This window comes from Cyclopterus lumpus, chromosome 13 (assembly GCF_009769545.1).
Source record: "Cyclopterus lumpus isolate fCycLum1 chromosome 13, fCycLum1.pri, whole genome shotgun sequence".
Lineage (NCBI taxonomy): Eukaryota > Metazoa > Chordata > Actinopteri > Perciformes > Cyclopteridae > Cyclopterus > Cyclopterus lumpus.
In genome coordinates this window covers 21,325,861-21,353,656 of record NC_046978.1, presented here as the reverse complement: position 1 = coordinate 21,353,656, position 27,796 = coordinate 21,325,861, and the positions used below count along the sequence as shown (strand labels likewise).

The following is a 27,796-nucleotide window of genomic DNA, read 5'->3' as shown; positions in this document are numbered from 1 at the left end:
GAGCTAGAAATGATCAATTTAATGTCAATACATTATCTCTTAATATAAAGAAAACTAAATTCATGTTTTTTGGAAATCAAAAAGAATTAGAGGGGGATATTGAATTACAATTCTGTGATGAGAAAATTGAACGAGTTTTTGGGACAAGATTTCTCGGGGTCATTATCGATCATAAAGTAACATGGAGACAATATATTGATTGTATAAACGGTAGAATTCCAAAGACAATAACAATTCTGTATAATGATGTACTAACTTCAAAGGCCTTGCATATAATGTATTGCTCACTTGTACTTCCATACATGGGGTCCACCTATAAAACATTTATTAATTAAAATCTTCACGCATAATGAAAAAGGCTGGTTACTATGGTTACTATGAGCATACAAATCCATTGTTTGTCAGATCTCATGTTATGAAATGTAATGATTTAGTATATTACAATTTTAATTAAAATAATGCAAACAATGTACAGAGCTAAAGAAAAGTCACTGCCAGACTGTGTACAGAGACTGTTTTCAATACATGAGTGTACATAGGATTTGATAGATGTTTGTAAGTTTAACATACAAATATCAAAAATACGCATTAAAATAAATTATGTCTCTATTGTTGAGTTAAATTATAGAACAAAGCTAACAAATGTAAAAATGGTTAAAGGGAGTTTTTACAAAACTAATTGTGAGGGTTACAAGTGTGAATTAAATATATATATATATATATATATATATATATATTTTTTTTCCTTTCTTCTTTATATCTAATTTTTTTGAGGGTTACTTAATTGATAATAATTTAGGATATGCATATATCATTATTATGCTTCTGTATATACCTTTTCAGTTAGATTGTATACAGGCTTTACTCATTGTATTGTATGTGATTACTGAATAATAAAATAAAACTACAACAATACACCTTTAAATTTCTTTGCACCTTTGTTCTTATTTTGCCAATTTGCTGCTGGTTGCTCCTCCAACGCTCCACAGCGGTGTCCTGAGCTCCAAGTGACCCCAGGAAGCAGAACCCCGTCTGTTCTGCACCTCGGCCCGTATAAAACATGGTGATTCTAAACGTGTGATGTTTATGTAGTACGGGACTTTGTAATTTTGGGGTCGTATCAACGTGGATAACAGCTCATTCATGTAATATAATGTGATTTTCATAAGCAGCGTTAACAGCAGACATCATTAGTGAGGCATCCGTTTATTCATTGTTCCTGTTTAGTTCCCCCGGTCGACACTTCACAACAGAGTGGAACAACAAACCTTTACACATGATGCAGATTTTAGACGTTTTCAGTCCGTACATCACAGGGCTGAAGAGCGGCTGGCATGTCAGAAAGTACAACGATAAAACTATTTTCAATATCCTGTGCACACTTTTCATATCAAACCTGCTCTGTGATACTTCAAAGCAAACACCAAAGGAGAAGTTGAGCAGGGAGGCGAGGTGAGGTGTGCAGGTACTGACCGCTTTCTGTCGGGTCCGTTTAGAACCACAGAAACAAACTCTCAGGATCCTCATGTACGAGTAAAAGATGACGGATACAGGACCAAAGACTGTGAGGAAAGTTATGATGAGTCCATAGATGTTGTTCACTCTGGTGTCAGAACAGGCCAGTTTCACAATGGAGTAGTTTAAACAGTAAACTCTGTCGATTACGTTCCCACACAGCTGTAAAGGAGCAATCAACGAGATCAAAATAACAATGGTCAGAAAAGAGTAGAGCCAGGGTAGAACAATGAGCATGGCCACCTTGTTAAAGGTCATACGAGTGTTATATTGTAGAGGATAACAGATGGCAAGGTATCGGTCATAAGACATCACGGCTAAGTTGGAAAATTCTCCGCAAACATAAGAGTACACAAAGAAGATCTGCAGGAAGCAAAGTGGAGCAGAAACAGTGTGAATGTCAGAGAGGATCTGAACCAGAAGGAATGGAAACAACCCTGAACTACCAAACAGTTCATTTACAAACAGGCTGCAGAGAAAAAGGTACATAGGTTCATGTAAGCTTCTGTTCATACAGATCACCACAATGAGCAACACATTGGAACAAACAATTAACATATACAAAGACATGATAATAATAAAGTAGAAGTATTTGAGAACCCCAGTGTCAAAGTAGGCACTTAATATGAAATATGGAAGCTGCGTAGCGTTTAACATGGTCCTCCTGAAAAGAATAAAGTATTTTAAAACCCCAGTGTCAAAGTGTGAAATACAAAACTTGTGTAGAGTTCATCATCCTCCAGTTTAAAACATAAGTCTGTTAAGACTAAATTACATTAACATTTAAAGTTGGAAAAGTGAAACTTTGCTTTTGGATGAAAGGTTCAAAATGTGGTATTTATTTACTGTCAGAAATGTAATATATATATATAAAAATATGACAAATGCATGGTCTCATTGACACTGGACCTAAAGAGTTCATGAGTCTGGGCTTCCACATGAGCTGAAACTCTGCAGCTCCTCTTTCACCCTTTTACAGTTCAACGCCCACATCAGCTGACGACCTCCTCCTCAATGGACCAATGACAGCTGCTGATTGATGATTCCAAGAAGTGAGAAGGAAATTGATATAAAACGGAACGCCTACTTGTTGCAGTGAAACGTTAAAGAACTACTTCAACCCGAATGATTCACCGTTAACTTCAACCTTTTGAGAAAACGTGGTTTTTTCTGTGTAATGTGTGATCCCACAACTCACACTCGTGACATCCCGAGAATCCAGCTGCTGAGATGAGCAAACCCAAACGTATAACCCTCGGAAGATCTTCAGACCATTGTCCAGAAGATCTTCAGACCATTGTCCAGAAGATCTTCAGACCATTGTCCAGAAGATCTTCAGACGAACCTCCATGAAACCTGCTGGACGACACCAGAGGTCAGGGGTACATTTCCGACTTGTTTAGACAGGGTTCAGATGTAGAGTTTGAATCCTCTGATCCCAACCAGCAGGCCCTCTGGTAGAAGGCACCACTCATCCCCTAAAACATGGAGAGAAGACCCATGTGGGGATCTGGCTGAGCGAAGTTCACAGTGGAGTTAGTTAGTGGCGTTGAAGTCACACGCTTCATGTACCTCATCGTTTATTCTGTTACACAAACTCTATTTAACATATGAGGCGACATGTTTGACTGAGTTCAAAGCTTCGGAGCTTCATTCATGACCTTTTAATCACAGCAGGCTTATTATCATTAATAACAGGATCATGCTATTCTCCTCGTCTCTGAAACGGACTCAGTCCAAAAGTTATTGAACAAAGAAACATGTGATTTTTCATCTTAATTTGGTACGTGAATAATTCACTTTTGTAACCTTTTGCGCTATCGACGTAACTCCAACGGAGCTTTCCATCGGTACACGGAACTTCAGGGTAAAACCAGTGGAGAGACAGGACAGGACAGGACAGGACAGGACAGGTCAGGACAGGACAGGACAGGACAGGACAGGACAGGACAGGACAGGACAGATCAGGACAGGACAGATCAGGACAGGTCAGGACAGGACAGGTCAGGACAGGACAGGACAGGACAGGACAGGACAGGACAGGACAGGACAGGACAGGACAGGACAGGACAGGACAGGACAGATCAGGACAGGACAGATCAGGACAGGTCAGGACAGGACAGGACAGGACAGGACAGGACAGGACAGGACAGGTCAGGACAGGACAGGACAGGACAGGACAGATCAGGACAGGTCAGGACAGGACAGATCAGGACAGGTCAGGACAGGACAGGACAGGACAGGACAGATCAGGTCAGGTCAGGACAGGACAGGACAGGACAGGACAGATCAGGACAGGACAGGACAGGACAGGACAGGACAGGACAGGACAGGACAGGACAGGACAGGTCAGGACAGATCAGGACAGGTCAGGACAGGACAGATCAGGACAGGTCAGGACAGGACAGGACAGGACAGGACAGGACAGGACAGGACAGGACAGGACAGGACAGATCAGGACAGGACAGGACAGGTCAGGACAGGACAGGACAGGACAGGACAGATCAGGACAGGTCAGGACAGGACAGATCAGGACAGGTCAGGACAGGACAGGACAGGACAGGACAGATCAGGTCAGGTCAGGACAGGACAGGACAGGACAGGACAGGACAGATCAGGACAGGACAGGACAGGACAGGACAGGACAGGACAGGACAGGACAGGACAGGACAGGTCAGGACAGGACAGGACAGGACAGGACAGATCAGGACAGGTCAGGACAGGACAGATCAGGACAGGTCAGGACAGGACAGGACAGATCAGGACAGGTCAGGACAGGACAGGACAGGACAGGTCAGGACAGGACAGGACAGGACAGGACAGGACAGGACAGGACAGGTCAGGACAGGACAGGACAGGACAGATCAGGACAGGACAGGACAGGACAGGACAGGACAGGACAGATCAGGACAGGACAGGACAGGACAGGACAGATCAGGACAGGACAGGACAGGTCAGGACAGGACAGGACAGATCAGGACAGGACAGGACAGGACAGGATAGGACAGGACAGGTCAGGACAGGACAGGACAGGACAGGACAGGACAGGACAGGACAGGTCAGATCAGGACAGGACAGGACAGGACAGATCAGGACAGGACAGATCAGGACAGGTCAGGACAGGACAGGACAGGACAGGACAGGACAGGTCAGGACAGGACAGGACAGGACAGATCAGGACAGGACAGGACAGGACAGGACAGGACAGGACAGATCAGGACAGGACAGGACAGGACAGGACAGATCAGGACAGGACAGGACAGGACAGGTCAGGACAGGACAGATCAGGACAGGACAGGACAGGACAGGACAGATCAGGACAGGACAGGACAGGACAGGATAGGACAGGACAGGTCAGGACAGGACAGGACAGGACAGGTCAGGACAGGACAGGACAGGACAGGACAGGTCAGGACAGGACAGGACAGGACAGATCAGGACAGGACAGGACAGGACAGGACAGGACAGGTCAGGACAGGACAGGACAGGACAGGTCAGGACAGGTCAGGACAGGTCGGGTCAGGTCAGGTCAGAACAGGACAGATCAGGACAGGACAGGACAGGACAGATCGGGACAGGTCAGGACAGGTCGGGTCAGGACAGGACAGGACAGGACAGGACAGGTCAGGTCAGGACAGGACAGGACAGGACAGGACAGATCAGGACAGGACAGGACAGGACAGATCAGGACAGGACAGGACAGGTCAGGACAGGACAGGACAGGACAGGACAGATCAGGACAGGACAGGACAGGACAGGACAGGACAGGACAGGACAGGACAGGTCAGGTCAGGACAGGACAGGACAGGACAGGACAGGTCAGGTCAGGACAGGACAGGACAGGACAGGACAGATCAGGACAGGACAGGACAGGACAGGACAGGTCAGGTCAGGACAGGACAGGACAGCTCAGGACAGATCAGGTCAGGACAGGACAGGACAGGTCAGGACAGGACAGGACAGGACAGGACAGGACAGGTCAGGTCAGGACAGATCAGGTCAGGTCAGGACAGATCAGGTCAGGTCAGGACAGGTCAGGACAGATCAGGTCAGGTCAGGACAGGTCAGGACAGATCAGGTCAGGTCAGGACAGGACAGGTCAGGACAGGACAGGTCAGGACAGGTCAGGACAGGACAGGACAGGTCAGGTCAGGACAGGTCAGGTCAGGACAGGTCAGGACAGGTCAGGTCAGGTCAGGTCAGGACAGGACAGGACAGGACAGGTCAGGACAGGACAGGTCAGGTCAGGTAAGGACAGGTCAGGTCAGGTCAGGTCAGGACAGGTCAGGACAGGACAGGACAGGACAGGACAGGTCAGGACAGGACAGGACAGGACAGGACAGGTCAGGACAGGACAGGACAGGTCAGGACAGGTCAGGACAGGACAGGACAGGTCAGGTCAGGTCAGGACAGGACAGGACAGGTCAGGTCAGGACAGGACAGGACAGGACAGGACAGGACAGGACAGGACAGGTCAGGACAGGACAGGACAGGTCAGGTCAGGTCAGGTCAGGACAGGTCAGGACAGGACAGGCTGCTCTTCTCAGAGTCTTTGTAGAACAAAGGCCATCCATTGTAGATTAAATCATTGCTGATGAAACTGTAATTAATTGGACATTTTTGGGGAACTTGGTTAACGACGTGAGAGCACACAGGGATTTATTTATTTTGTGACCTCCTTGGAAAAACAAACAGAAATATGTCTCTATTGTAGTTCAATTATGGAACAACGCTAACATGAATGTAAGGAAAACAAAATGAGTGTTTATAAAACTATTTTTGAGGGTTGAAGTGTGAATGAAATATATGTATATGTAACATATATATATATTTTTTTCTTTATACCTAATTATCTTGAGAGTAACTTTATTCATAAGAATTTAGGAAAGGAATATAAAAGCACTATGCCTCTACCCAGTCATTTTTATGTTAGATTGTAAACATTACTCGTTGTACGTGATGAATAAAACACAAGCGAGACATTTGTAGAAATGAAAGACAACTAAAAACTCTTCAGAAAACTTTGCTGTGGAACTTGTTGAGGAGTTTTCTGTTGACATCCTCGTTGGGTTTGTTGTCTCAGAGCGGTCTGAGGGGAGGTCCTTATCGGCCCCCCGTGGACCAGTGGAACCAGTGCTGAGGTCTGTCCGGACTGATTGGTCTCAGAGGGAATTAGTGGAAACTGGCTGATGTGAAGGAGCCACAAACATGTTGACATGAAGTGACCTTTGACCTGAGTGATGTAACTTCTGTGGAGTTTCACTAGAAGTTTCGTTCAATGCTTTAGATGTTTTGTTTAAATGACAGAAGCAGTTTTACATTAAACTTATTATTCACTAAAGGAAATGAAACATCATGAAACAAACTCATTTAAACAGCAATGGGAACATATTTGGACCACGAGTCTAACCCCAGTGAGACTGAGACCTCTTTCAGGTTCCACTGTTGGAACTGTTTCAAGGCCACATGAGGGATGCCGAATGTCTCCAGACCTCCAGAACTAGGGCCCTTCAACAAAGTGAGAATGAAAACCAGGGACACACCTGGAATCATCAGTCCCTCAAACAGCCAGTTTAATGGACTAATGTAGCGGCTCTCATCTTCAAGGCCCTCCATAAGCCCCTCACTGACCTGAACCTTCTCAAGAACTACTGGAGTCGTTGTAGTGAACACTGGATGCTCCTCAAGAACCACAAGACCCTCCTCTGTTGCTCTTCTGGAGGTTTCCCTGTGAAAGTTTTTTTTCTATTTCTTGGGAGTTTTTCCTGATCTGATGTGAGGTCAAAGGTCAGGAATGGTCACCACCATCATCATCTTCATCACCATCTTTAGGATCATGTGAAGCGGTGATCATCACACGTTCACCAATAATCCACGACACAGGTCAGCTGACAGGAAGTGATGCGTTTCGCCAACCTCAAACAAAATGAACGACAGGTTTATTATGAATATAAATCATGAATTATTTTGAAAGGTCATCCTCTCCTTTCAAAATAAAAGCTGCACCACGGCGCTTCGCAGAGATATTATACATGTCTCAAACAAATATATATATAATAATAATAATATATAGGGCCGCCAGCAGAGACTCCACCTGGGGCCCGGTCCTCCTTGCACCAGAGAAGAAGAACGGTGTCAGTCTGACTTCATCTTCATCATCATCACATGTAGAAATACTCACCATGGATTCATTCACCGATAACAATAGTTCCTTTGCTGCAGATAGTTGTACAAAATCTACATGAAACTGCACGTTTGTGTTTTTCTTTAGTAGGAACCAACAACACACGGACAGGAAGTGGGACCATGTTGAGGGACGGACCAATATGTTGTTGTTTGAGGCCGAATAGTCCAAAAATTACCTCTGTCTATTACTAACCACTTGTCCTTGACCTGTGTGGAAAACATCACAGGGTCAAGGAAAGATGGGAAGGAGAGTTCATGAGGAGTTAGGACACAAGAGAATCTGACTTAATTTTACTAAGCTACGTAGTTATGATGTCATATGGAGCCAAATCCAGGCCAATAGAAACCTATATAGAGGGGCGTGGTGTCTACTACAGGGGTGTGGTATCAACTACAGGGGCGTGGTGTCTACTACAGGGGCGTGGTATCTACTACAGGGGTGTGGTATCAACTACAGGGGCGTGGTGTCTACTACAGGGGCGTGGTATCTACTACAGGGGCGTGGTGTCTACTACAGGGGCGTGGTGTCTACTACAGGGGCGTGGTATCTACTACAGGGGCGTGGTGTCTACTACAGGGGCGTGGTATCTACTACAGGGGCGGGGTGTCTACTACAGGGGCGTGGTATCTACTACAGGGGCGTGGCATCAACTACAGGGGCGTGGTATCTACTACAGGGGCGTGGTGTCTACTACAGGGGAATGTTATCAACTACAGGGGCGGGGTGTCTACTACAGGGGCGTGGTATCTACTACAGGGGCGTGGTATCTACTACAGGGGCGTGGTATCTACTACAGGGGCGTGGTGTCTACTACAGGGGAATGTTATCAACTACAGGGGCGGGGTATCTACTACAGGGGCGGGGTGTCTACTACAGGGGCGTGGCATCAACTACAGGGGCGTGGCATCTATTACAGGGGCGTGGTATCTACTACAGGGGCATGGTATCTACTACAGGGGCGTGGCATCAACTACAGGGGCGTGGTGTCTACTACAGGGGCGTGGTGTCTACTACAGGGGCGTGGTGTCTACCACAGGGGCGTGGCATCAACCACAGGGGCGTGGTGTCAACTACAGGGGCGGGGTGTCAACTACAGGGGCGTGGTATCTACTACAGGGGCGTGGCATCAACTACAGGGGCGTGGTATTTACTACAGGGGCGTGGCATCAACTACAGGGGCGTGGCATCAACTACAGGGGCGTGGTATTTACTACAGGGGCGTGGTATCTACTACAGGGGCGTGGCATCAACTACAGGGGCGTGGTATCTACTACAGGGCCGTGGCATCAACTACAGGGGCGTGGTATTTACTACAGGGGCGTGGTATCTACTACAGGGGCGTGGCATCAACTACAGGGGCGTGGTATCTACTACAGGGGCGTGGCATCAACTACAGGGGCGTGGTATCTACTACAGGGGCGTGGCATCAACTACAGGGGCGTGGTATCTACTACAGGGGCGTGGCATCAACTACAGGGGCGTGGTATTTACTACAGGGGCGTGGTATTTACTACAGGGGCGTGGTATCTACTACAGGGGCGTGGCATCAACTACAGGGGCGGGGTGTCTACTACAGGGGCGTGGTGTCTACTACAGGGGCGTGGTGTATACTACAGGGGCGTGGTGTCTACTACAGGGGCGTGGTATCAACTACAGGGGCGAGGCGTCTACTACAGGGGCGTGGTATCTACTACAGGGGCATGGTATCTACTACAGGGGCGTGGCATCAACTACAGGGGCGTGGTGTCTACTACAGGGGCGTGGTGTCTACTACAGGGGCGTGGTGTCTACTACAGGGGCGTGGTGTCTACCACAGGGGCGTGGCATCAACCACAGGCGCGTGGTATCAACTACAGGGGCGTGGTATCAACTACAGGGGCGTGGCATCAACTACAGGGGCGTGGTGTCTACTACAGGGGCGTGGCATCAACTACAGGGGCGGGGTGTCTACTACAGGGGCGTGGTATCTACTACAGGGGCGGGGTGTCTACTACAGGGGCGTGGTATCAACTACAGGGGCGTGGCATCAACTACAGGGGCGGGGTGTCTACTACAGGGGCGTGGTATCTACTACAGGGGCGTGGTGTCTACTACAGGGGCGTGGTATCAACTACAGGGGCGTGGTGTCTACTACAGGGGCGTGGCATCAACTACAGGGGCGGGGTGTCTACTACAGGGGCGTGGTATCTACTACAGGGGCGGGGTGTCTACTACAGGGGCGTGGCATCAACTACAGGGGCGGGGTGTCTACTACAGGGGCGTGGTATCAACTACAGGGGCGGGGTGTCTACTACAGGGGCGTGGTATCAACTACAGGGGCGTGGTGTCTACTACAGGGGCGGGGTGTCTACTACAGGGGCGTGGTATCTACTACAGGGGCATGGTATCTACTACAGGGGCGTGGCATCAACTACAGGGGCGTGGTGTCTACTACAGGGGCGTGGTGTCTACTACAGGGGCGTGGTGTCTACCACAGGGGCGTGGCATCAACTACAGGGGCGTGGCATCAACCACAGGGGCGTGGCATCAACTACAGGGGCATGGTGTCAACTACAGGGGCATGGTATTTACTACAGGGGCGTGGTATCTACTACAGGGGCGGGGTGTCTACTACAGGGGCGTGGTATCAACTACAGGGGCGGGGTGTCTACTACAGGGGCGTGGCATCAACTACAGGGGCGGGGTGTCTACTACAGGGGCGTGGTATCTACTACAGGGGCGGGGTGTCTACTACAGGGGCGTGGTATCAACTACAGGGGCGTGGCATCAACTACAGGGGCGGGGTGTCTACTACAGGGGCGTGGTATCTACTACAGGGGCGTGGTGTCTACTACAGGGGCGTGGTATCAACTACAGGGGCGTGGTGTCTACTACAGGGGCGTGGCATCAACTACAGGGGCGGGGTGTCTACTACAGGGGCGTGGTATCTACTACAGGGGCGGGGTGTCTACTACAGGGGCGTGGCATCAACTACAGGGGCGGGGTGTCTACTACAGGGGCGTGGTATCAACTACAGGGGCGGGGTGTCTACTACAGGGGCGTGGTATCAACTACAGGGGCGTGGTGTCTACTACAGGGGCGGGGTGTCTACTACAGGGGCGTGGTATCTACTACAGGGGCATGGTATCTACTACAGGGGCGTGGCATCAACTACAGGGGCGTGGTGTCTACTACAGGGGCGTGGTGTCTACTACAGGGGCGTGGTGTCTACCACAGGGGCGTGGCATCAACTACAGGGGCGTGGCATCAACCACAGGGGCGTGGCATCAACTACAGGGGCATGGTGTCAACTACAGGGGCATGGTATTTACTACAGGGGCGTGGTATCTACTACAGGGGCGGGGTGTCTACTACAGGGGCGTGGCATCAACCACAGGGGCGTGGCATCAACTACAGGGGCGTGGTGTCAACTACAGGGGCGTGGTATTTACTACAGGGGCGTGGCATCAACTACAGGGGCGGGGTGTCTACTACAGGGGCGTGGTGTCTACCACAGGGGCGTGGCATCAACTACAGGGGCGTGGTGTCAACTACAGGGGCGTGGTGTCAACTACAGGGGCGTGGTATTTACTACAGGGGCGTGGCATCAACTACAGGGGCGTGGTATCTACTACAGGGGCGTGGCATCAACTACAGGGGCGTGGTATTTACTACAGGGGCGTGGTATCTACTACAGGGGCGTGGCATCAACTACAGGGGCGTGGTATCTACTACAGGGGCGTGGCATCAACTACAGGGGCGTGGTATTTACTACAGGGGCGTGGTATCTACTACAGGGGCGTGGCATCAACTACAGGGGCGTGGTATCTACTACAGGGGCGTGGCATCAACTACAGGGGCGTGGTATCTACTACAGGGGCGTGGCATCAACTACAGGGGCGTGGTATCTACTACAGGGGCGTGGCATCAACTACAGGGGCGTGGTATTTACTACAGGGGCGTGGTATTTACTACAGGGGCGTGGTATCTACTACAGGGGCGTGGCATCAACTACAGGGGCGGGGTGTCTACTACAGGGGCGTGGTGTCTACTACAGGGGCGTGGTGTATACTACAGGGGCGTGGTGTCTACTACAGGGGCGTGGTATCAACTACAGGGGCGAGGCGTCTACTACAGGGGCGTGGTATCTACTACAGGGGCATGGTATCTACTACAGGGGCGTGGCATCAACTACAGGGGCGTGGTGTCTACTACAGGGGCGTGGTGTCTACTACAGGGGCGTGGTGTCTACTACAGGGGCGTGGTGTCTACCACAGGGGCGTGGCATCAACCACAGGCGCGTGGTATCAACTACAGGGGCGTGGTATCAACTACAGGGGCGTGGCATCAACTACAGGGGCGTGGTGTCTACTACAGGGGCGTGGCATCAACTACAGGGGCGGGGTGTCTACTACAGGGGCGTGGTATCTACTACAGGGGCGGGGTGTCTACTACAGGGGCGTGGTATCAACTACAGGGGCGTGGCATCAACTACAGGGGCGGGGTGTCTACTACAGGGGCGTGGTATCTACTACAGGGGCGTGGTGTCTACTACAGGGGCGTGGTATCAACTACAGGGGCGTGGTGTCTACTACAGGGGCGTGGCATCAACTACAGGGGCGGGGTGTCTACTACAGGGGCGTGGTATCTACTACAGGGGCGGGGTGTCTACTACAGGGGCGTGGCATCAACTACAGGGGCGGGGTGTCTACTACAGGGGCGTGGTATCAACTACAGGGGCGGGGTGTCTACTACAGGGGCGTGGTATCAACTACAGGGGCGTGGTGTCTACTACAGGGGCGGGGTGTCTACTACAGGGGCGTGGTATCTACTACAGGGGCGTGGTATCTACTACAGGGGCGTGGCATCAACTACAGGGGCGTGGTGTCTACTACAGGGGCGTGGTGTCTACTACAGGGGCGTGGTGTCTACCACAGGGGCGTGGCATCAACTACAGGGGCGTGGCATCAACCACAGGGGCGTGGCATCAACTACAGGGGCATGGTGTCAACTACAGGGGCATGGTATTTACTACAGGGGCGTGGTATCTACTACAGGGGCGGGGTGTCTACTACAGGGGCGTGGCATCAACCACAGGGGCGTGGCATCAACTACAGGGGCGTGGTGTCAACTACAGGGGCGTGGTATTTACTACAGGGGCGTGGCATCAACTACAGGGGCGGGGTGTCTACTACAGGGGCGTGGTGTCTACCACAGGGGCGTGGCATCAACTACAGGGGCGTGGTGTCAACTACAGGGGCGTGGTGTCAACTACAGGGGCGTGGTATTTACTACAGGGGCGTGGCATCAACTACAGGGGCGGGGTGTCTACTACAGGGGCGTGGTGTCTACTACAGGGGCGTGGTGTCAACTACAGGGGCGTGGTGTCTACTACAGGGGCGTGGTATCAACTACAGGGGCGTGGTGTCTACTACAGGGGCGTGGTATCTACTACAGGGGCGTGGTGTCTACTACAGGGGCGTGGTGTCTACTACAGGGGCGTGGTATCAACTACAGGGGCGGGGTGTCTACTACAGGGGCGGGGCGTCTACTACAGGGGCGGGGTGTCTACTACAGGGGCGTGGTATCAACTACAGGGGCGTGGTGTCTACTACAGGGGCGTGGTGTCAACTACAGGGGCGTGGTATCAACTATTGATGACAATCAAAATTATATATTTAACACTCAATACTTTATATACGCCAGATTCACTGAATTGACAGAAAACAAAATTGACGCCAGTGACAAAGTTATGACTTGGTATGAATTGCAGTACAAGAGCCATAAACTATGTAGGTTGTGCCATCACAAACCACACAATGCAAAAGAAACCGTTTGAAACAGTTCTGAACTAACTGAGCCACAGAGGGAAGAAGCTGACTGGACGTACAAAGCATAACATTTAAGAACATCTAATCTCTGAGTCGGTTTCTACGCTGACGATCCACCGCCGTCAGGCTCAGCTTCAGCCGTTTGTCCGTCCATCAGCCGGCATTTGAACTGATCCCTGAAGGCGTCCAGCAGGTGAGGGATGGCCTCCTCCACACCGACGTCCCTCTGCAGCTCGGCACTCAGTGACGTCACCCCTTTACCCACAATGCCGCATGGCACGACGTGGCTGAACCACGACATGTCGGTGTTGCAGTTCAGAGCCAAGCCGTGAGACGTGACGAAGTGGCCGCAGTGGATTCCTGCAAAGAAGAGAGATTTAGAGGTTTTCACCTGCAGGAAGTTGAGCTTATTTAACGGCACTGAGGTGAATATTACAATCTGGGACCAATTAATGGAAAAGGTCATGACTTACATTTCTGCTAGGATTAAATGGGGTTGTAAACAGATTATTTTGTACCTTGATTTTAATCTAGTTGCAAATTCAGGGGTTCAACACAAAATTGGGGTTATTGATTGATCAAAATATGCTTGTAGGTTTATCTCAAATGTTAAATCCTAAAATGTTCCAAATAAAACCACAGCTCCTATTTAAGTTGTACCTCAGAGGAACTTTAATTCTTTCACTTCATCCCAAAGAATTGACCCAATTTAACCAAACGATTCAAAACCACTGATGAGTCTCCGTTCATCGTACCGATGGCACAGATCTTGTTGTCTCCGACCCAGACGCCGGTGTGAGGAGACGTGGACGCTTCAAGACCAAACCTGGTGCAGATGGAGATTATGGTTTTCTCCAGCTCAGAGACGTACCAGCGGACGCTCTGCGGGAACAGAACATGCGTTATTACACGTTATGTATTAACACATTATTACACGTCATTACACGTTAATATGTATTAACACGTTATTACACGTCATTACACATTAATACACGTTAATATGTATTAACACGTTATTACACGTCATTACACATTAATACACGTTATTACACGTTATGTATTAACACATTATTACACGTCATTACACATTAATACACGTTATTACACGTTATGTATTAACACATTATTACACATTAATACACGTTATTACACGTTATGTATTAACACATTATTACATGTCATTACACATTAATACACGTTAATATGTATTAACACGTTATTACACGTCATTACACATTAATACACGTTAATATGTATTAAAACGTTATTACACGTCATTACACATTAATACACGTTAATATGTATTAACACGTTATTACACGTTAATACACATTGTTACAAACGTTGTTACACACGTTATTTCACACATTAATACACACATTATTACACATTGAACTCAAACCCACGATGGATCACCTTCTTGAAGCTGCCCAGGTGGAGGACCGGGTAGCAGACCAGCTGTCCCGGCCCATGGAAGGTGATGAGTCCTCCTCGGTTGGTGTGGTGCACGTCGGCCCCCAGCAGGCGGAGGCGGTCCAGCAGGGGGGCCGGGTATGGTTTGTGGCGGATCCCGGTGGTGTAGACCGGAGGGTGCTGACACAGCAGGAGAGTGTGAGCCGGACCAGACCGATGCTGGTTCACGTAGAACTGCTGCAGCCGCAGAGCCTCCTGGTAGGAGACCAGGCCCAGACGCACCACATCCACCACCGGCCTGCCGCCCTGCATCCAATACCTTAACCAGACCAGCAGACCGGGACTGGATGCGGCATTAACACACAAAGCAAAGCAGCAGTTCAATCCGGTGTGTCAACGTGGTTTTTATGGCCCTGAGGAGGTTTTAGAGACATGAGGTCACTAAATAAGGTTCAGAGCTACGGTTTGGACTGATGGTCCAAAACATCAAGAGATTCAGCTAAATAATAAAGACCACCATTGAGCAGGTTTACCTAGATTTAGGACAATAAAGGGCTTTGATTTTTAATTCAGGGGTTAATGGTTTAATGGCTTTTTAATGTAGTGAATAAACTTAATTTGTACTTTAATTAATAGATTACAATATTGTATAATATTATAAAAACGAACTGCTTATCTGCAGTTTAACTGGTAAAAAAGACACAATATACCAAATAGTATTGTAACTCCATTTAAGAATTCCCAGCACTTTTCGTGTTATTTCTATTTTCTATTTTAATTTCACCCCTCAAAAACTACATTGATATTATTTTTTAAAATACTGTGAATTACAACTAATGTATTAATCAATGAATCATGCCGTAAAATCATGCATGAAGTTGACAGGTAAATATATGAAATATTGAACGTTTCCGGATTAAAATCACCTGTTTGTCGTCAGGTGTTTCTTTCTACTGACTTTCCTCTAGCGGCTCGTGTCACTGCTCGCCGCCATTGTTGTTGTGGTTCTTCTTTCTTCCTCGACGGTGAAATATATCTACTTCCGGTTCCAGCAGCACTCCGCTGCCGCCTGCAGATAGGGAACACTTCCACGAGTTCATTTGTATTCATTACAGACGTTTATTCATTTGATGTGTTTGAGGATGTTAACATATTTTACCTCGTATTTGTTTTTTGTATTCCATTTCAAGTTAGTTGGACAGAGACTAAATATACAGATAATATAACGTTACATACAGTTATATATATATATATTTTTTTTAAAGAAAGAAAGAAAAAGGTATATATATATATATATAGAGAGAGAGAGAGATATATATCATAGCATATGTTATATATTATATATGTTATATGTTATATTTATTTTGAAGTCTTACCCAAGTCTGACGTCAGAGGACGGTTCGCGCCGAGTTGGCGGGCTGCGCGCGCATCCAATCTGCGCAGCGCTCGCGCAGTTCGGACGCGCAGGGCGGGGTTTGTTTTGAGCGAGAAGACTCACCAGGCAAGATGGCGGCCGCAGGGTCCGCCGAACGGCACGGGACACCGGCCAGCGGCAAGCCCCGGTACGGCCACGGAGCAGGGCGCGGGTCCGGGTCCAGTCCGCCGGAGAACGAGGCAAAGAGGTGCGCGGCCGGGCAGCCCGGTGACAGCCCGCCCTCCTGTCACTCGGCCTGCCGACGAGCCCACAGACGCCCCGGCAGCGGAGAGCGGCTCCGGAGGAGGAGCGAGCCCGAGAAGAGCAGCAGCGGGGCGGGCAGGAGGGACCGCAACACCCGGAGAGGTCAGTGTGGGTACCGGGGAGGCGGCCGCTCACAGCCCACCGTAGCAGCGCAGCCCGCCGGGTATTCGTTTCACTAACCAACCTCGTAGACTGTAACTTTATAATAGGTTTAACCAGGAGGTCATGAACCTGCAGTACTCCAGTATTACTCCAGTATTACTACAGTACTCCAGTATTACTCCAGTATTACTACAGTACTACAGTATTACTCCAGTATTACTACAGTACTACAGTATTACTCCAGTACTCCAGTATTACTCCAGTATTACTCCAGTACTACAGTATTACTCCAGTATTACTCCAGTACTACAGTATTACTCCAGTATTACTCCAGTACTCCAGTATTACTCCAGTACACCTGTACTCTAGTATTACTCTAGTATTACTCCAGTACTCCAGTATTACTCCAGTATTACTCTAGTATTACTCCAGTACTACAGTATTACTCCAGTATTACTCCAGTACTACAGTATTACTCCAGTACACCTGTACTCTAGTATTACTCTAGTATTACTCCAGTACTCCAGTATTACTCCAGTATTACTCTAGTATTACTCCAGTACTACAGTATTACTCCATTATTACTCCAGTACTACAGTATTACTCCAGTACACCTGTACTCTAGTATTACTCCAGTATTACTCCAGTACTACAGTATTACTCCAGTATTACTACAGTACTACAGTATTACTCCAGTACACCTGTACTCTAGTATTACTCTAGTATTACTCCAGTACTCCAGTATTACTCCAGTATTACTCCAGTACTACAGTATTACTCCAGTATTACTCCAGTACACCTGTACTCTAGTATTACTCCAGTATTACTCCAGTACACCTGTACTCTAGTATTACTCCAGTACTACAGTATTACTCTAGTATTACTCCAGTACTACAGTATTACTACAGTATTACTCCAGTACACCTGTACTCTAGTATTACTCCAGTATTACTCCAGTATTACTCCAGTATTACTACAGTACTCCAGTATTACTACAGTACTCCAGTATTACTCCAGTACTCCAGTATTACTCCAGTATTACTCCAGTATTACTACAGTACTCCAGTATTACTACAGTACTCCAGTATTACTACAGTACTCCAGTATTACTCCAGTATTACTCCAGTATTACTACAGTACTCCAGTATTACTCCAGTATTACTCCAGTATTACTCCAGTATTACTACAGTATTACTACAGTACTCCAGTATTACTCCAGTATTACTCCAGTATTACTACAGTACTCCAGTATTACTACAGTACTCCAGTATTACTCCAGTATTACTACAGTACTCCAGTATTACTCCAGTACTCCAGTATTACTACAGTACTACAGTATTACTCCAGTACTCCAGTATTACTCCAGTACTACAGTACTCCAGTATTACTCCAGTACTCCAGTATTACTACAGTATTACTCCAGTACTCCAGTATTACTACAGTACTACAGTATTACTCCAGTACACCTGTACTCTAGTATTACTCCAGTACTCCAGTATTACTCCAGTATTACTCCAGTACTCCAGTATTACTCCAGTATTACTCCAGTACACCTGTACTCTAGTATTACTCCAGTACTCCAGTATTACTACAGTACTCCAGTATTACTCCAGTACTACAGTACTACAGTATTACTCCAGTACTACAGTATTAATCCAGTACTACAGTATTAATCCAGTACTCCAGTATTACTCCAGTACACCTGTACTCCAGTATTACTCCAGTACTCCAGTATTACTCCAGTACTACAGTATTAATCCAGTACTACAGTATTACTCCAGTACACCTGTACTCCAGTATTACTCCAGTACTCCAGTATTACTACAGTACTACAGTATTAATCCAGTACTACAGTATTACTCCAGTACACATGTACTCCAGTATTACTCCAGTACTACAGTATTACTCCAGTACTCCAGTATTACTCCAGTACTACAGTACACCTGTACTCCAGTATTACTACAGTACTACAATATTAATCCAGTACTACAGTATTACTCCAGTACACCTGTACTCCAGTATTACTCCAGTATTACTACAGTACTCCAGTATTACTCCAGTATTACTCCAGTACTCCAGTTTTACTCCAGTATTACTCCAGTACACCTGTACTCTAGTATTACTCCAGTATTACTCCAGTACACCTGTACTCTAGTATTACTCCAGTATTACTCCAGTACACCTGTACTCTAGTATTACTCCAGTATTACTCCAGTATTACTCCAGTACACCTGTACTCCAGTATTACTCCAGTATTACTCCAGTACACCTGTACTCCAGTATTACTACAGTACTCCAGTATTACTACAGTACTCCAGTATTAATCCAGTACTCCAGTATTACTCCAGTACTCCAGTACAAGTACTTGTATCTTGGAATCATACGTATTATACAGTTTATTTATTTAAACAAACAATTATTAGGAGTCTTTAATCCTTGTTGTTTTTCTTTCACAACGGTCTCAGCATTCTTATTTATTTACCCTGAAATGTTTGTATTCCATTGTTCATATATGTTTATATTTTTATTCTATTGTTCATATATGTTTATATTTTTATTCTATTGTTCATATATTTTTATTCATATATTCATATTCTGTGGAATAGCCACCATTTTTCGCAAAAACATCACTGCAAGTGCAATAACCCCCCGACTCGCTCTTCATTTGAACACCGTGTCTCTAAACGGTCTGGTCCCAAACTCCTGGTCACTGCAGTCATTACCCCCCCGACCCCCGACCCCCGACCCTAACCCTGCTTTCCCCTCTGATCTGTCTGACTCACACAACTCTGCTCCACCTCTACATCCATTCTGCTACTCGTCGACTCATCTGACTCCACAACAGAACTCCTGGACATCTTTACCTCCTTCAACATCACCCAACATGTCCACTTCCCCGCCCATAAAAAAGGACACACACTTGACCTGGTCTGCACCTCCGGCGTTACCATCAGTAATCTAACCAGCATTGACCTCACCATCTCTGACCACCTGGCTATCACCTATCGACTGCCTCTCCCACCGCCCTGGTCCATTACTATAATGATACACTCTCCTCCTGTCTTGATGTCGTCGGTCCCAGAAAATCCAAACTCGTATCCTTCACCCACTCTGCCAACAAAACTGGACTCACTGTTCACCTTGATGCCTTCAAACTCCACCAACAACATTATAAAGATGCCCTCAACACCGCTCGCTCCTCTCACTATTCCTCCATCATCCAATCTGGGTCCAGCAACCCCCAAAAAAAAGCTTTTCTCAACTATCACCAAACTTCTCAAGCCCATGGACACCATCTCCACATCCTTCACCACCAGCAAATGCAACTCATTTCTATCCTTTATCAACAACAAAATCATCTCAATCCACTCCATCCTCCTCTCACGTCTCCAGTTCTTGACATAACTGGCTCTGCCCTTTCCTGGTTCACCTCATATCTTTCAGACCGACATCAATTCATTGCCATAAACAACTGTAAATCCTCCACCTCCCCAGTTACCCACGGTGTCCCCCAAGGTTCTGTGCTCGGTCCCCTCCTCTTCATCATTTACATCCTTCCCCTTGGACCAATCATCCATAGTCATGGTCTTGACTTCCACTGTTATGCTGACGACACCCAACTTTACTTCTCCTCCAAGACCATCACCTCAGTCTCCCACTCCACTCTCACCACCTGTCTCACTGATATAAAAGCATGAATGCGACAGAACTTTCTGAAACTCAACTGCAATATATCTGAAATACTCATTGGCCCTAACTCCCTCACCCGCTCAGCCCAGACCTTCTCTCTCTCGACATTGATGGCTCCATCGTCACCCCCTCCACCCAGGACTGCAACCTCGGTATCATCCTCGACCCCACCCTCTCTTTCCTACCCCACGACAACCACATCACCAAAACTGCCTTCTTTCATCTCAGGAACATTGCACTCCTCCGGCCCTCCCTGTCCTCTGCCACCACTGAAGTTCTCCTCCATGCCCTCATGACCTCCAGACTTGACTTCAGTGTGTTCAGAACTCTGCTGCTCGACTGCTCACCTCCACCTGCCGCTATGACCACATCACCCCGGTCCTACGCAACCTTCACTGGCTCCCGGTCGAATTCAGGATAGACTTTAAAATACTACTCACCACCTACAAAGCCCTAAACATGGCCTCTCCCCACCTTTCAGACCTCCTCCCCCTCCAAGCCCCAACCCGCTGCCTGAGGTCTTTTACCTGAAATGTTCTGTTTGTTTGTTTGCTCTTTGTCTTTCTATTTAGTTTAGTTTTGTATGTCTATGCCTTATGTAAAGCGTCTTTGTGTGTTTCGAAAACGCTATATAAATTCGATGTATTATTATATATGTTTATATTTGTATTCTATTGTTCATATATGTTTATATTTTCATTATATTGTTCATACTGTATATGTTTATATTTGTATTCTATTGTTCATATGTTTATATTTGTATTCTATTGTTCATATGTTTATATTTGTATTCTATTGTTCATATATGTTTATATTTGTATTCTATTGTTTATATGTTTATATTTTTATTCTATTGTTTATATTTTTATTCTATTGTTTATTCCTCCATTTCTTTAGAGTGCTTCGTTTCTTCGGCTCTCGTCCAAAAATGCTGTGACGACAAACACAAGGTGCGTACGCATCACATTACATTTATTCACACACATTCACACACTGTAGAACAGCCACGGGAGCAATTGAGGATCAAGTGTCTTGCTCAAGGACACATCGACTAGGGCGGGATTGAACCGCCGATCCTCTGATTGAAAGATGGACCTGCTAACCACTGACCCACAGTCGCCCCTTCTGTCTGTTTCAGGTGGCGTCCAACGAAAGAGACAAGCTGAAGAGGTGGAACTGTAAAGACGAGTCAGTCCGACACGATGAAGAGCCAGTAAGTGTGTGTGTGTGTGTGTGTGTGTGTGTGTGTGTGTGTGTGTGTGTGTGTGAGAACCCTGAGGGCAGAACAAGCGTTTCTAAGTGGTTCTTGTTCTTCAGGGGCTTCTGTCCGACTCGGAGAACGAGGAGCCGTTCAGCAGGAGGATCAGAAACATCTCGGCCTTCATCAGGAAAACCAAAAGCTCCGCCGCCCTCTCAAGGTGAGCTCGGCGACTTCATCGTGTCACATCATCGCCGTGAGACCAGCTGACTGTGTTCTTCTTCTTCAGTGGTGCTCAGAGGAGCCAGAGCTGCAGCGAGCCGGTGGAGGACCGAGGAGGGAAGACGAAGGCCGTCACCCAGCCGGCCCTCATGGCCCGAGTAAGTTACACAACCTGGATATATTTATACATACTTCCTTCAGAAGGTTACCCTGTTAACTGACTGGTTGGTATGCCTCCTATAAGTGGACGTAGGTTTTTTTGGTTTGTGGATGTTTTGAAGCCTCCAGTTCAACTTTTTGTCTGTCGCCATCTTGGTCTTCTTTGCAGCCAGTGAACAGGAATTGACCATATGTAGAGAGTGACGTAGAGAGTGGTCTGTTTGAGTCTAAATGACCATCATTTACTAAATGAACATCATGCTGTATTGAAGAAGACTTGAAACTACAGATTGAGTCATTTATATAGACTTCTATACAACCAGAGGAGTCGCCCCCTGGTGGTCAGGAGAGAGAATGCAGCTTTAAGACATGAAGCATAGACTTCTATACAACCAGAGGAGTCGCCCCCTGGTGGTCAGGAGAGAGAATGCAGCTTTAACACATGAAGCATAGACTTCTATACAACCAGAGGAGTCGCCCCCTGGTAGTCAGGAGAGAGAATGCAGCTTTAACACATGAAGCATAGACTTCTATACAACCAGAGGAGTCGCCCCCTGGTGGTCAGGAGAGAGAATGCATTTTTAAGACATGAAGCATAGACTTCTATACAACCAGAGGAGTCGCCCCCTGGTGGTCAGGAGAGAGAATGCAGCTTTAAGACATGAAGCATAGACTTCTATACAACCTGAGGAGTCGCCCCCTGGTGGTCAGGAGAGAGAATGCAGCTTTAAGACATGAAGCATAGACTTCTATACAACCAGTTTCTTTCTTCATAACAAAGACTTTGTCATATCAGTTACATGATAGTACCTGAAGGTCTGTGTTCCTCTCTGCTCCTTCAGGTCGGCATCAGTCACAGTTACGCAGCAGGAATCCTTCTCTCCTCGGAAAACAGCCGCTCCGTCTCGGCTCCCATCACCACAGATCGCCGGCTCGCCTGGCATGCCGTGGTCTCGTCAACGTCGATACCCGTGGGCGTCACCCCCCCGTCCCGCCCTGAGCGCTCCATCAGCCCCGAGAGCAACGACAGCATCTCCGAAGAACTCAATCACTTTAAACCCATTGTTTGCTCGCCGTGCACGCCACCCAAACGCCTGCCGGACGGGCGTCTGCTGGAGCCCACAATCGTGAAGTCCACGCCCAGGAACCTGACCCGTGGACTGCAGAAGGCCACCAGCTACGAGGCCAGTCCCGCTGTCCTGCAGAAGTGGAGGCAGATAGAACTCGACCGCCAGAGCCTCAAGGTGAACTCCAAGGCGACGCTGACGAGCCCCGTCAACGAGCTCCACAACAAGAACGTTGAGGGGGAGGATGCGAAGACCCGTCGGTCCCCGCTGGGACGCGATGGAGGCAGCATGAGGGCCGCCAACAAGAGGAAGCTGCTGTTCGAACCTCTAGCCGGAGACACGGACTCCTTCCAGAAACAGTCTGTGAAGATCCGGGTCCCTGCGATCCGCTACAGCAGCGAGGCCACTTTCAGAGGGAGTTCAGACTTTGAGCCGACAGTCGGCGCTCCTGAATCCGGCAGTGGAGGATCGCTTTTTAGCCGAAAACAGTCGTTCTCACCGTACACGAAGAACTCTGGTTTCCAGTCCTGTAAATTTGTGCCAAAGGACTCGCAGAGTCCGAGGAAGGAGTCCGACAGTAGCCTACACAACCAGTCTACCTCAAGGAGGGGCAAGAAGCGGGAACAGAAGACCAAACACCTAAACTCGGAGCGGGACTCAGACCTCAAGAGGAGCCGGTCAGCCAGCCAGGAGGCCTTCGACGAGCGGTACATCCGTCAGATCCAGCAGGAGCGCCAGGACCGAGCCATCGCCCTGAAGCTGCAGAGACAATTCGACCGGGAGAACCAGACCACCAACCGCCGGAGGAGCCCCAACAAGTACTTCCTGCGGTCCTGGATGTCCAACCAGAACCAACGCAGGAGGCGTGGCCTGAGGAGATCGCGACGAATCAACAAGAAGCACTAGAAAGACAGTTGTTTGCTAACTCGGCACAAAGACGGACAGGAAGAAGTTCATTTATGCAAAGTGACGAAAGGTTTGAATGTTTTTACATGACGGCAAACTTTAAACGTAATTTAAAACTGTTGAGAAAAAGGACATGAACTGAACATTTATCTGATCTTTTCACCAGCAAATCACCAACAACTGAATGAAAGTCAGCTGCGGGCTGAAATCTGAACTCTTTCTATAAATTGGAGGTCTTCAGGGGTTCCTGGGGGTCTGTGGGGCTTCAAGGGTTGCTGAAGGTCTGTGGTCTTTTGGGGTCCAGTGTCTGCTTCCACTATGTTACTGGTCCACCTCTGTCCTGACGGTCTTCCAGTCTGAATGTTTGTTGGAGGTTCTTTTAGCGCTTTGAAGTTGTGGATTCTGGACTTTGGTCTGTGGCCGCTGAGGCTCATGGGTATTGTAGTCTCAGAGCCGTTCCACAGACCGGTGTGGATGAGGAGAGACGAGTCATTTGATTGGACGAGTTCTGTTTGTTAACAAAAGCTTTAAGGAAGAGTTGATGTTTTCTATCTGAAGCAGCATTCACGTAAAACAATGTAAAACACATCAAACAACGTAAAAACACGTAAAACACATCAAACAACGTAAAACACACCAAACAACGTGCAACATGACGAAACATGGTTCAACAATGTCAAACACGTAAAACACATCAAACAACGTTAAAACACAAATGATGTTTCGTCATTTTTCACGATGTTTAACGTTATTGAACGATGTTTAACGATGTTTAACGTTGTTGAACGATGTTCCGCCATGGTTCACGATGTTTAACATTATTGAACGATGTTTCACGTTATTGAACGATGTTTAACATTATTGAACGATGTTTAACGTTGTTGAACGATGTTCCGCCATGGGTCACGATGTTTAACATTATTGAACGATGTTTAACGTTATTGAACGATGTTTAACATTATTGAACGATGTTTAACATTATTGAACGATGTTTAACGTTGTTGAACGATGTTCCGCCATGGTTCACGATGTTTAACATTATTGAACGATGTTTAACGTTATTGAACGATGTTTAACATTATTGAACGATGTTTAACGTTGTTGAACGATGTTCCGCCATGGTTCACGATGTTTAACATTATTGAACGATGTTTAACGTTGTTGAACGATGTTCCGCCATGGTTCACGATGTTTAACATTATTGAACGATGTTTCACGTTATTGAACGATGTTTAACGTTATTGAACGATGTTTAACGTTGTTGAACGATGTTCCGCCATGATTCACGATGTTTAACATTATTGAACGATGTTTAACATTGAACGATGTTTAACGTTGTTGAACGATGTTTAACGTTATTGAACGATGTTTAACGTTGTTGAACGATGTTTAACGTTATTGAACGATGTTTAACGTTGTTGAACGATGTTCCGCCATGGTTCACGATGTTTAACATTATTGAACGATGTTTAACGTTATTGAACGATGTTTAACGTTGTTGAACGATGTTCCGCCATGGTTCACGATGTTTAACATTATTGAACGATGTTTAACATTATTGAACGATGTTTAACGTTGTTGAACGATGTTTAACGTTGTTGAACGATGTTCCGCCATGGTTCACGATGTTTAACATTATTGAACGATGTTTCACGTTGTTGAACGATGTTCCGCCATGGTTCACGATGTTTAACATTATTGAACGATGTTTCACGTTATTGAACAATGTTTAACGTTGTTGAACGATGTTCCGCCATGGTTCACGATGTTTAACATTATTGAACGATGTTTCACGTTATTGAACGATGTTTAACATTATTGAACGATGTTCCGCCATGGTTCACGATGTTTAACATTATTGAACGATGTTTAACATTATTGAACGATGTTTAACGTTGTTGAACGATGTTCCGCCATGGTTCACGATGTTTAACATTATTGAACGATGTTCCGCCATGGTTCACGATGTTTAACATTATTGAACGATGTTTAACGTTATTGAACGATGTTCCGCCATGGTTCACGATGTTTAACGTTATTGAACGATGTTCCGCCATGGTTCACGATGTTTAACATTATTGAACGATGTTTAACGTTATTGAACGATGTTTAACATTATTGAACGATGTTTCACGTTATTGAACGTTGTTGAACGATGTTTCACGTTGTTGAACGATGTTTCACGTTATTGAACGATGTTTAATGTTGTTGAACGATGTTTCACGTTGTTGAACGATGTTTAACATTATTGAACGATGTTTCACGTTGTTGAACGATGTTTAACGTTATTGAACGATGTTTAACGTTATTGAACGATGTTTAATGTTGTTGAACGATGTTTCACGTTGTTGAACGATGTTCCGCCATGGTTCACGATGTTTAACGTTATTGAACGATGTTTCACGTTATTGAACGATGTTTAATGTTGTTGAACGATGTTTCACGTTGTTGAACAATGTTTCACGTTGTTGAACGATGTTTCACGTTATTGAACGATGTTTAACGTTATTGAACGATGTTTCACGTTATTGAACGATGTTTAACGTTATTGAACGATGTTTCACGTTATTGAACGATGTTTAATGTTGTTGAACGATGTTTCACGTTGTTGAACAATGTTTCACGTTGTTGAACGATGTTTCACGTTGTTGAACGATGTTCCGCCATGGTTCATGATGTTTAACGTTGTGATGAGGTTGATCCTTCACAATCACACTTTCTGTTAAATGTGTGACTTTAATCTCGAAGAACCTTTTTCTCTAATATTCAAAACGATAATCTGGACAAATGTGAAACAACGTAATCATAAACTGAGAAGAGGAACACGTGAAGAAGTGAAAGTGTTATTTATGTAGAAGAACCTGTTAGATTTAAAATGATTATTTGTTACAGTAGAAGAACAACAGATTGAAGTACTTCTACTCTAGTCTGGTTGTACTCCATGTATTTATAAAGGAGTCACAGTACAAGTAACTTCAGTACTTTACCGTGAGTGCTGCTTCACTGGACTTCATCTCTTTTACATTCCTGCCAGTTTGTACATTCATGTTTCTGTTGAAGTGGTGACATCATCATGTTGAGACGCTTCAGTCAGGAGGAGTGGACTCCTGGTGATGTGTGAGCTGAGTATTGTTGTTATATTTGTTGTTGTTGACAGAGTATTACTCTTCAGGATTCTGAATGGCTTTTTTAAACTCCCAGACACTGATATGCACACAACGTCGCCGAGTGCCAAACAATTAGATAATCACACACACACACATTAAATATCTAATAAACAATGATAATAATCAACAGATATATGACTCTTTCAGTTCATGAAGTTTTTGATCAAATAGAGCTGAATGTTTAAAGACCAATGTTTTGTTTTGCCAAAGTCTCCTGATAATAATAACAATAATAATATTATCTGAGAACACAATTTCAACACCTAATCATCAATTACTATGATAATCATTTTTTGTGTTGAAAATGTCCTCAGGTTAGTTCTTCATAAGTGATTTAAAACATCTTTTATGAAACAAAGACAATTAAACTGAATAAATAATCTGTTTCAGTGCTGATTACATCACATGTCATTTAGCTAACGCTTTTATCCATAGAGACTTACAATAAGTGCATTAAACCATGAGTCCAAACTCAGAACAACAAGAATCAAGAAAGTAACATTTCTTCAATAAAGTTAAACTACAAAGTACTATCAGTAAGAGACATTTAAGTGCTACTAAAGTGTTATACTACAAAGTGCTATCGGTAAGGTACATTTAAGTGCTACTAAAGTGCTAAACTACAAAGTGCTATCGGTAAGAGACATTTAAGTGCTACTAAAGTGCTAAACTACAAAGTGCT

General features: G+C 46.4%; 3 protein-coding genes across 4 annotated transcripts; 1 reads left to right on the top strand and 2 right to left on the bottom strand.

Annotated features, from left to right (window-relative positions):
• Positions 1 to 1,206: 1,206 nt before the first annotated feature.
• On the bottom strand, positions 1,207 to 8,120 carry LOC117741857 (olfactory receptor 11A1-like). Its single transcript, XM_034549089.1, has 2 exons — positions 7,147 to 8,120; positions 1,207 to 2,871 (listed from the first exon to the last, which is right to left on the bottom strand). Exon 2 carries the CDS (start codon positions 2,170 to 2,172, stop codon positions 1,207 to 1,209), a length of 966 nt encoding a protein of 321 aa, XP_034404980.1. The 5' UTR covers positions 2,173 to 2,871; positions 7,147 to 8,120.
• A 5,236-nt stretch (positions 8,121 to 13,356) lies between these two features.
• Positions 13,357 to 16,405, bottom strand: lipt2 (lipoyl(octanoyl) transferase 2). Of its 2 annotated transcripts, none has more exons than XM_034548518.1 (5): positions 16,302 to 16,405; positions 15,852 to 15,994; positions 14,929 to 15,338; positions 14,268 to 14,394; positions 13,357 to 13,872 (listed from the first exon to the last, which is right to left on the bottom strand). In XM_034548518.1, the coding sequence occupies exons 3-5, from the start codon at positions 15,235 to 15,237 to the stop codon at positions 13,613 to 13,615; spliced, it is 696 nt and encodes a 231-aa protein (XP_034404409.1). In that variant the 5' UTR covers positions 15,238 to 15,338; positions 15,852 to 15,994; positions 16,302 to 16,405; the 3' UTR covers positions 13,357 to 13,612. The 2 variants fall into 2 exon arrangements, with proteins under 2 accessions (XP_034404409.1, XP_034404410.1); XM_034548519.1 differs by having other exon boundaries at positions 14,929 to 15,268.
• On the top strand, positions 16,369 to 26,481 carry rnf169 (ring finger protein 169). Its single transcript, XM_034548497.1, has 6 exons — positions 16,369 to 16,705; positions 21,293 to 21,345; positions 21,534 to 21,608; positions 21,713 to 21,813; positions 21,883 to 21,973; positions 22,817 to 26,481. The coding sequence occupies exons 1-6, from the start codon at positions 16,432 to 16,434 to the stop codon at positions 23,945 to 23,947; spliced, it is 1,725 nt and encodes a 574-aa protein (XP_034404388.1). The 5' UTR covers positions 16,369 to 16,431; the 3' UTR covers positions 23,948 to 26,481.
• The last annotated feature ends 1,315 nt before the right edge of the window (positions 26,482 to 27,796 follow it).

Coding starts and splice junctions, on each gene's coding strand:
- LOC117741857 (XM_034549089.1), bottom strand. CDS start 2,172: ATGTTAAACGCTACGCAGCTTCCATATTTCATATTAAGTGCCTACTTT.
- rnf169 (XM_034548497.1), top strand. CDS start 16,432: ATGGCGGCCGCAGGGTCCGCCGAACGGCACGGGACACCGGCCAGCGGC. Junction 16,706..21,292: donor GGACCGCAACACCCGGAGAG/GTCAGTGTGGGT, acceptor CCATTTCTTTAG/AGTGCTTCGTTTCTTCGGCT. Junction 21,609..21,712: donor TCCGACACGATGAAGAGCCA/GTAAGTGTGTGT, acceptor CTTGTTCTTCAG/GGGCTTCTGTCCGACTCGGA.
- lipt2 (XM_034548518.1), bottom strand. CDS start 15,237: ATGCAGGGCGGCAGGCCGGTGGTGGATGTGGTGCGTCTGGGCCTGGTC. Junction 14,395..14,928: donor ACCTGGGCAGCTTCAAGAAG/GTGATCCATCGT, acceptor CTGTTCCCGCAG/AGCGTCCGCTGGTACGTCTC. Junction 13,873..14,267: donor CAACAAGATCTGTGCCATCG/GTACGATGAACG, acceptor TCTTCTTTGCAG/GAATCCACTGCGGCCACTTC.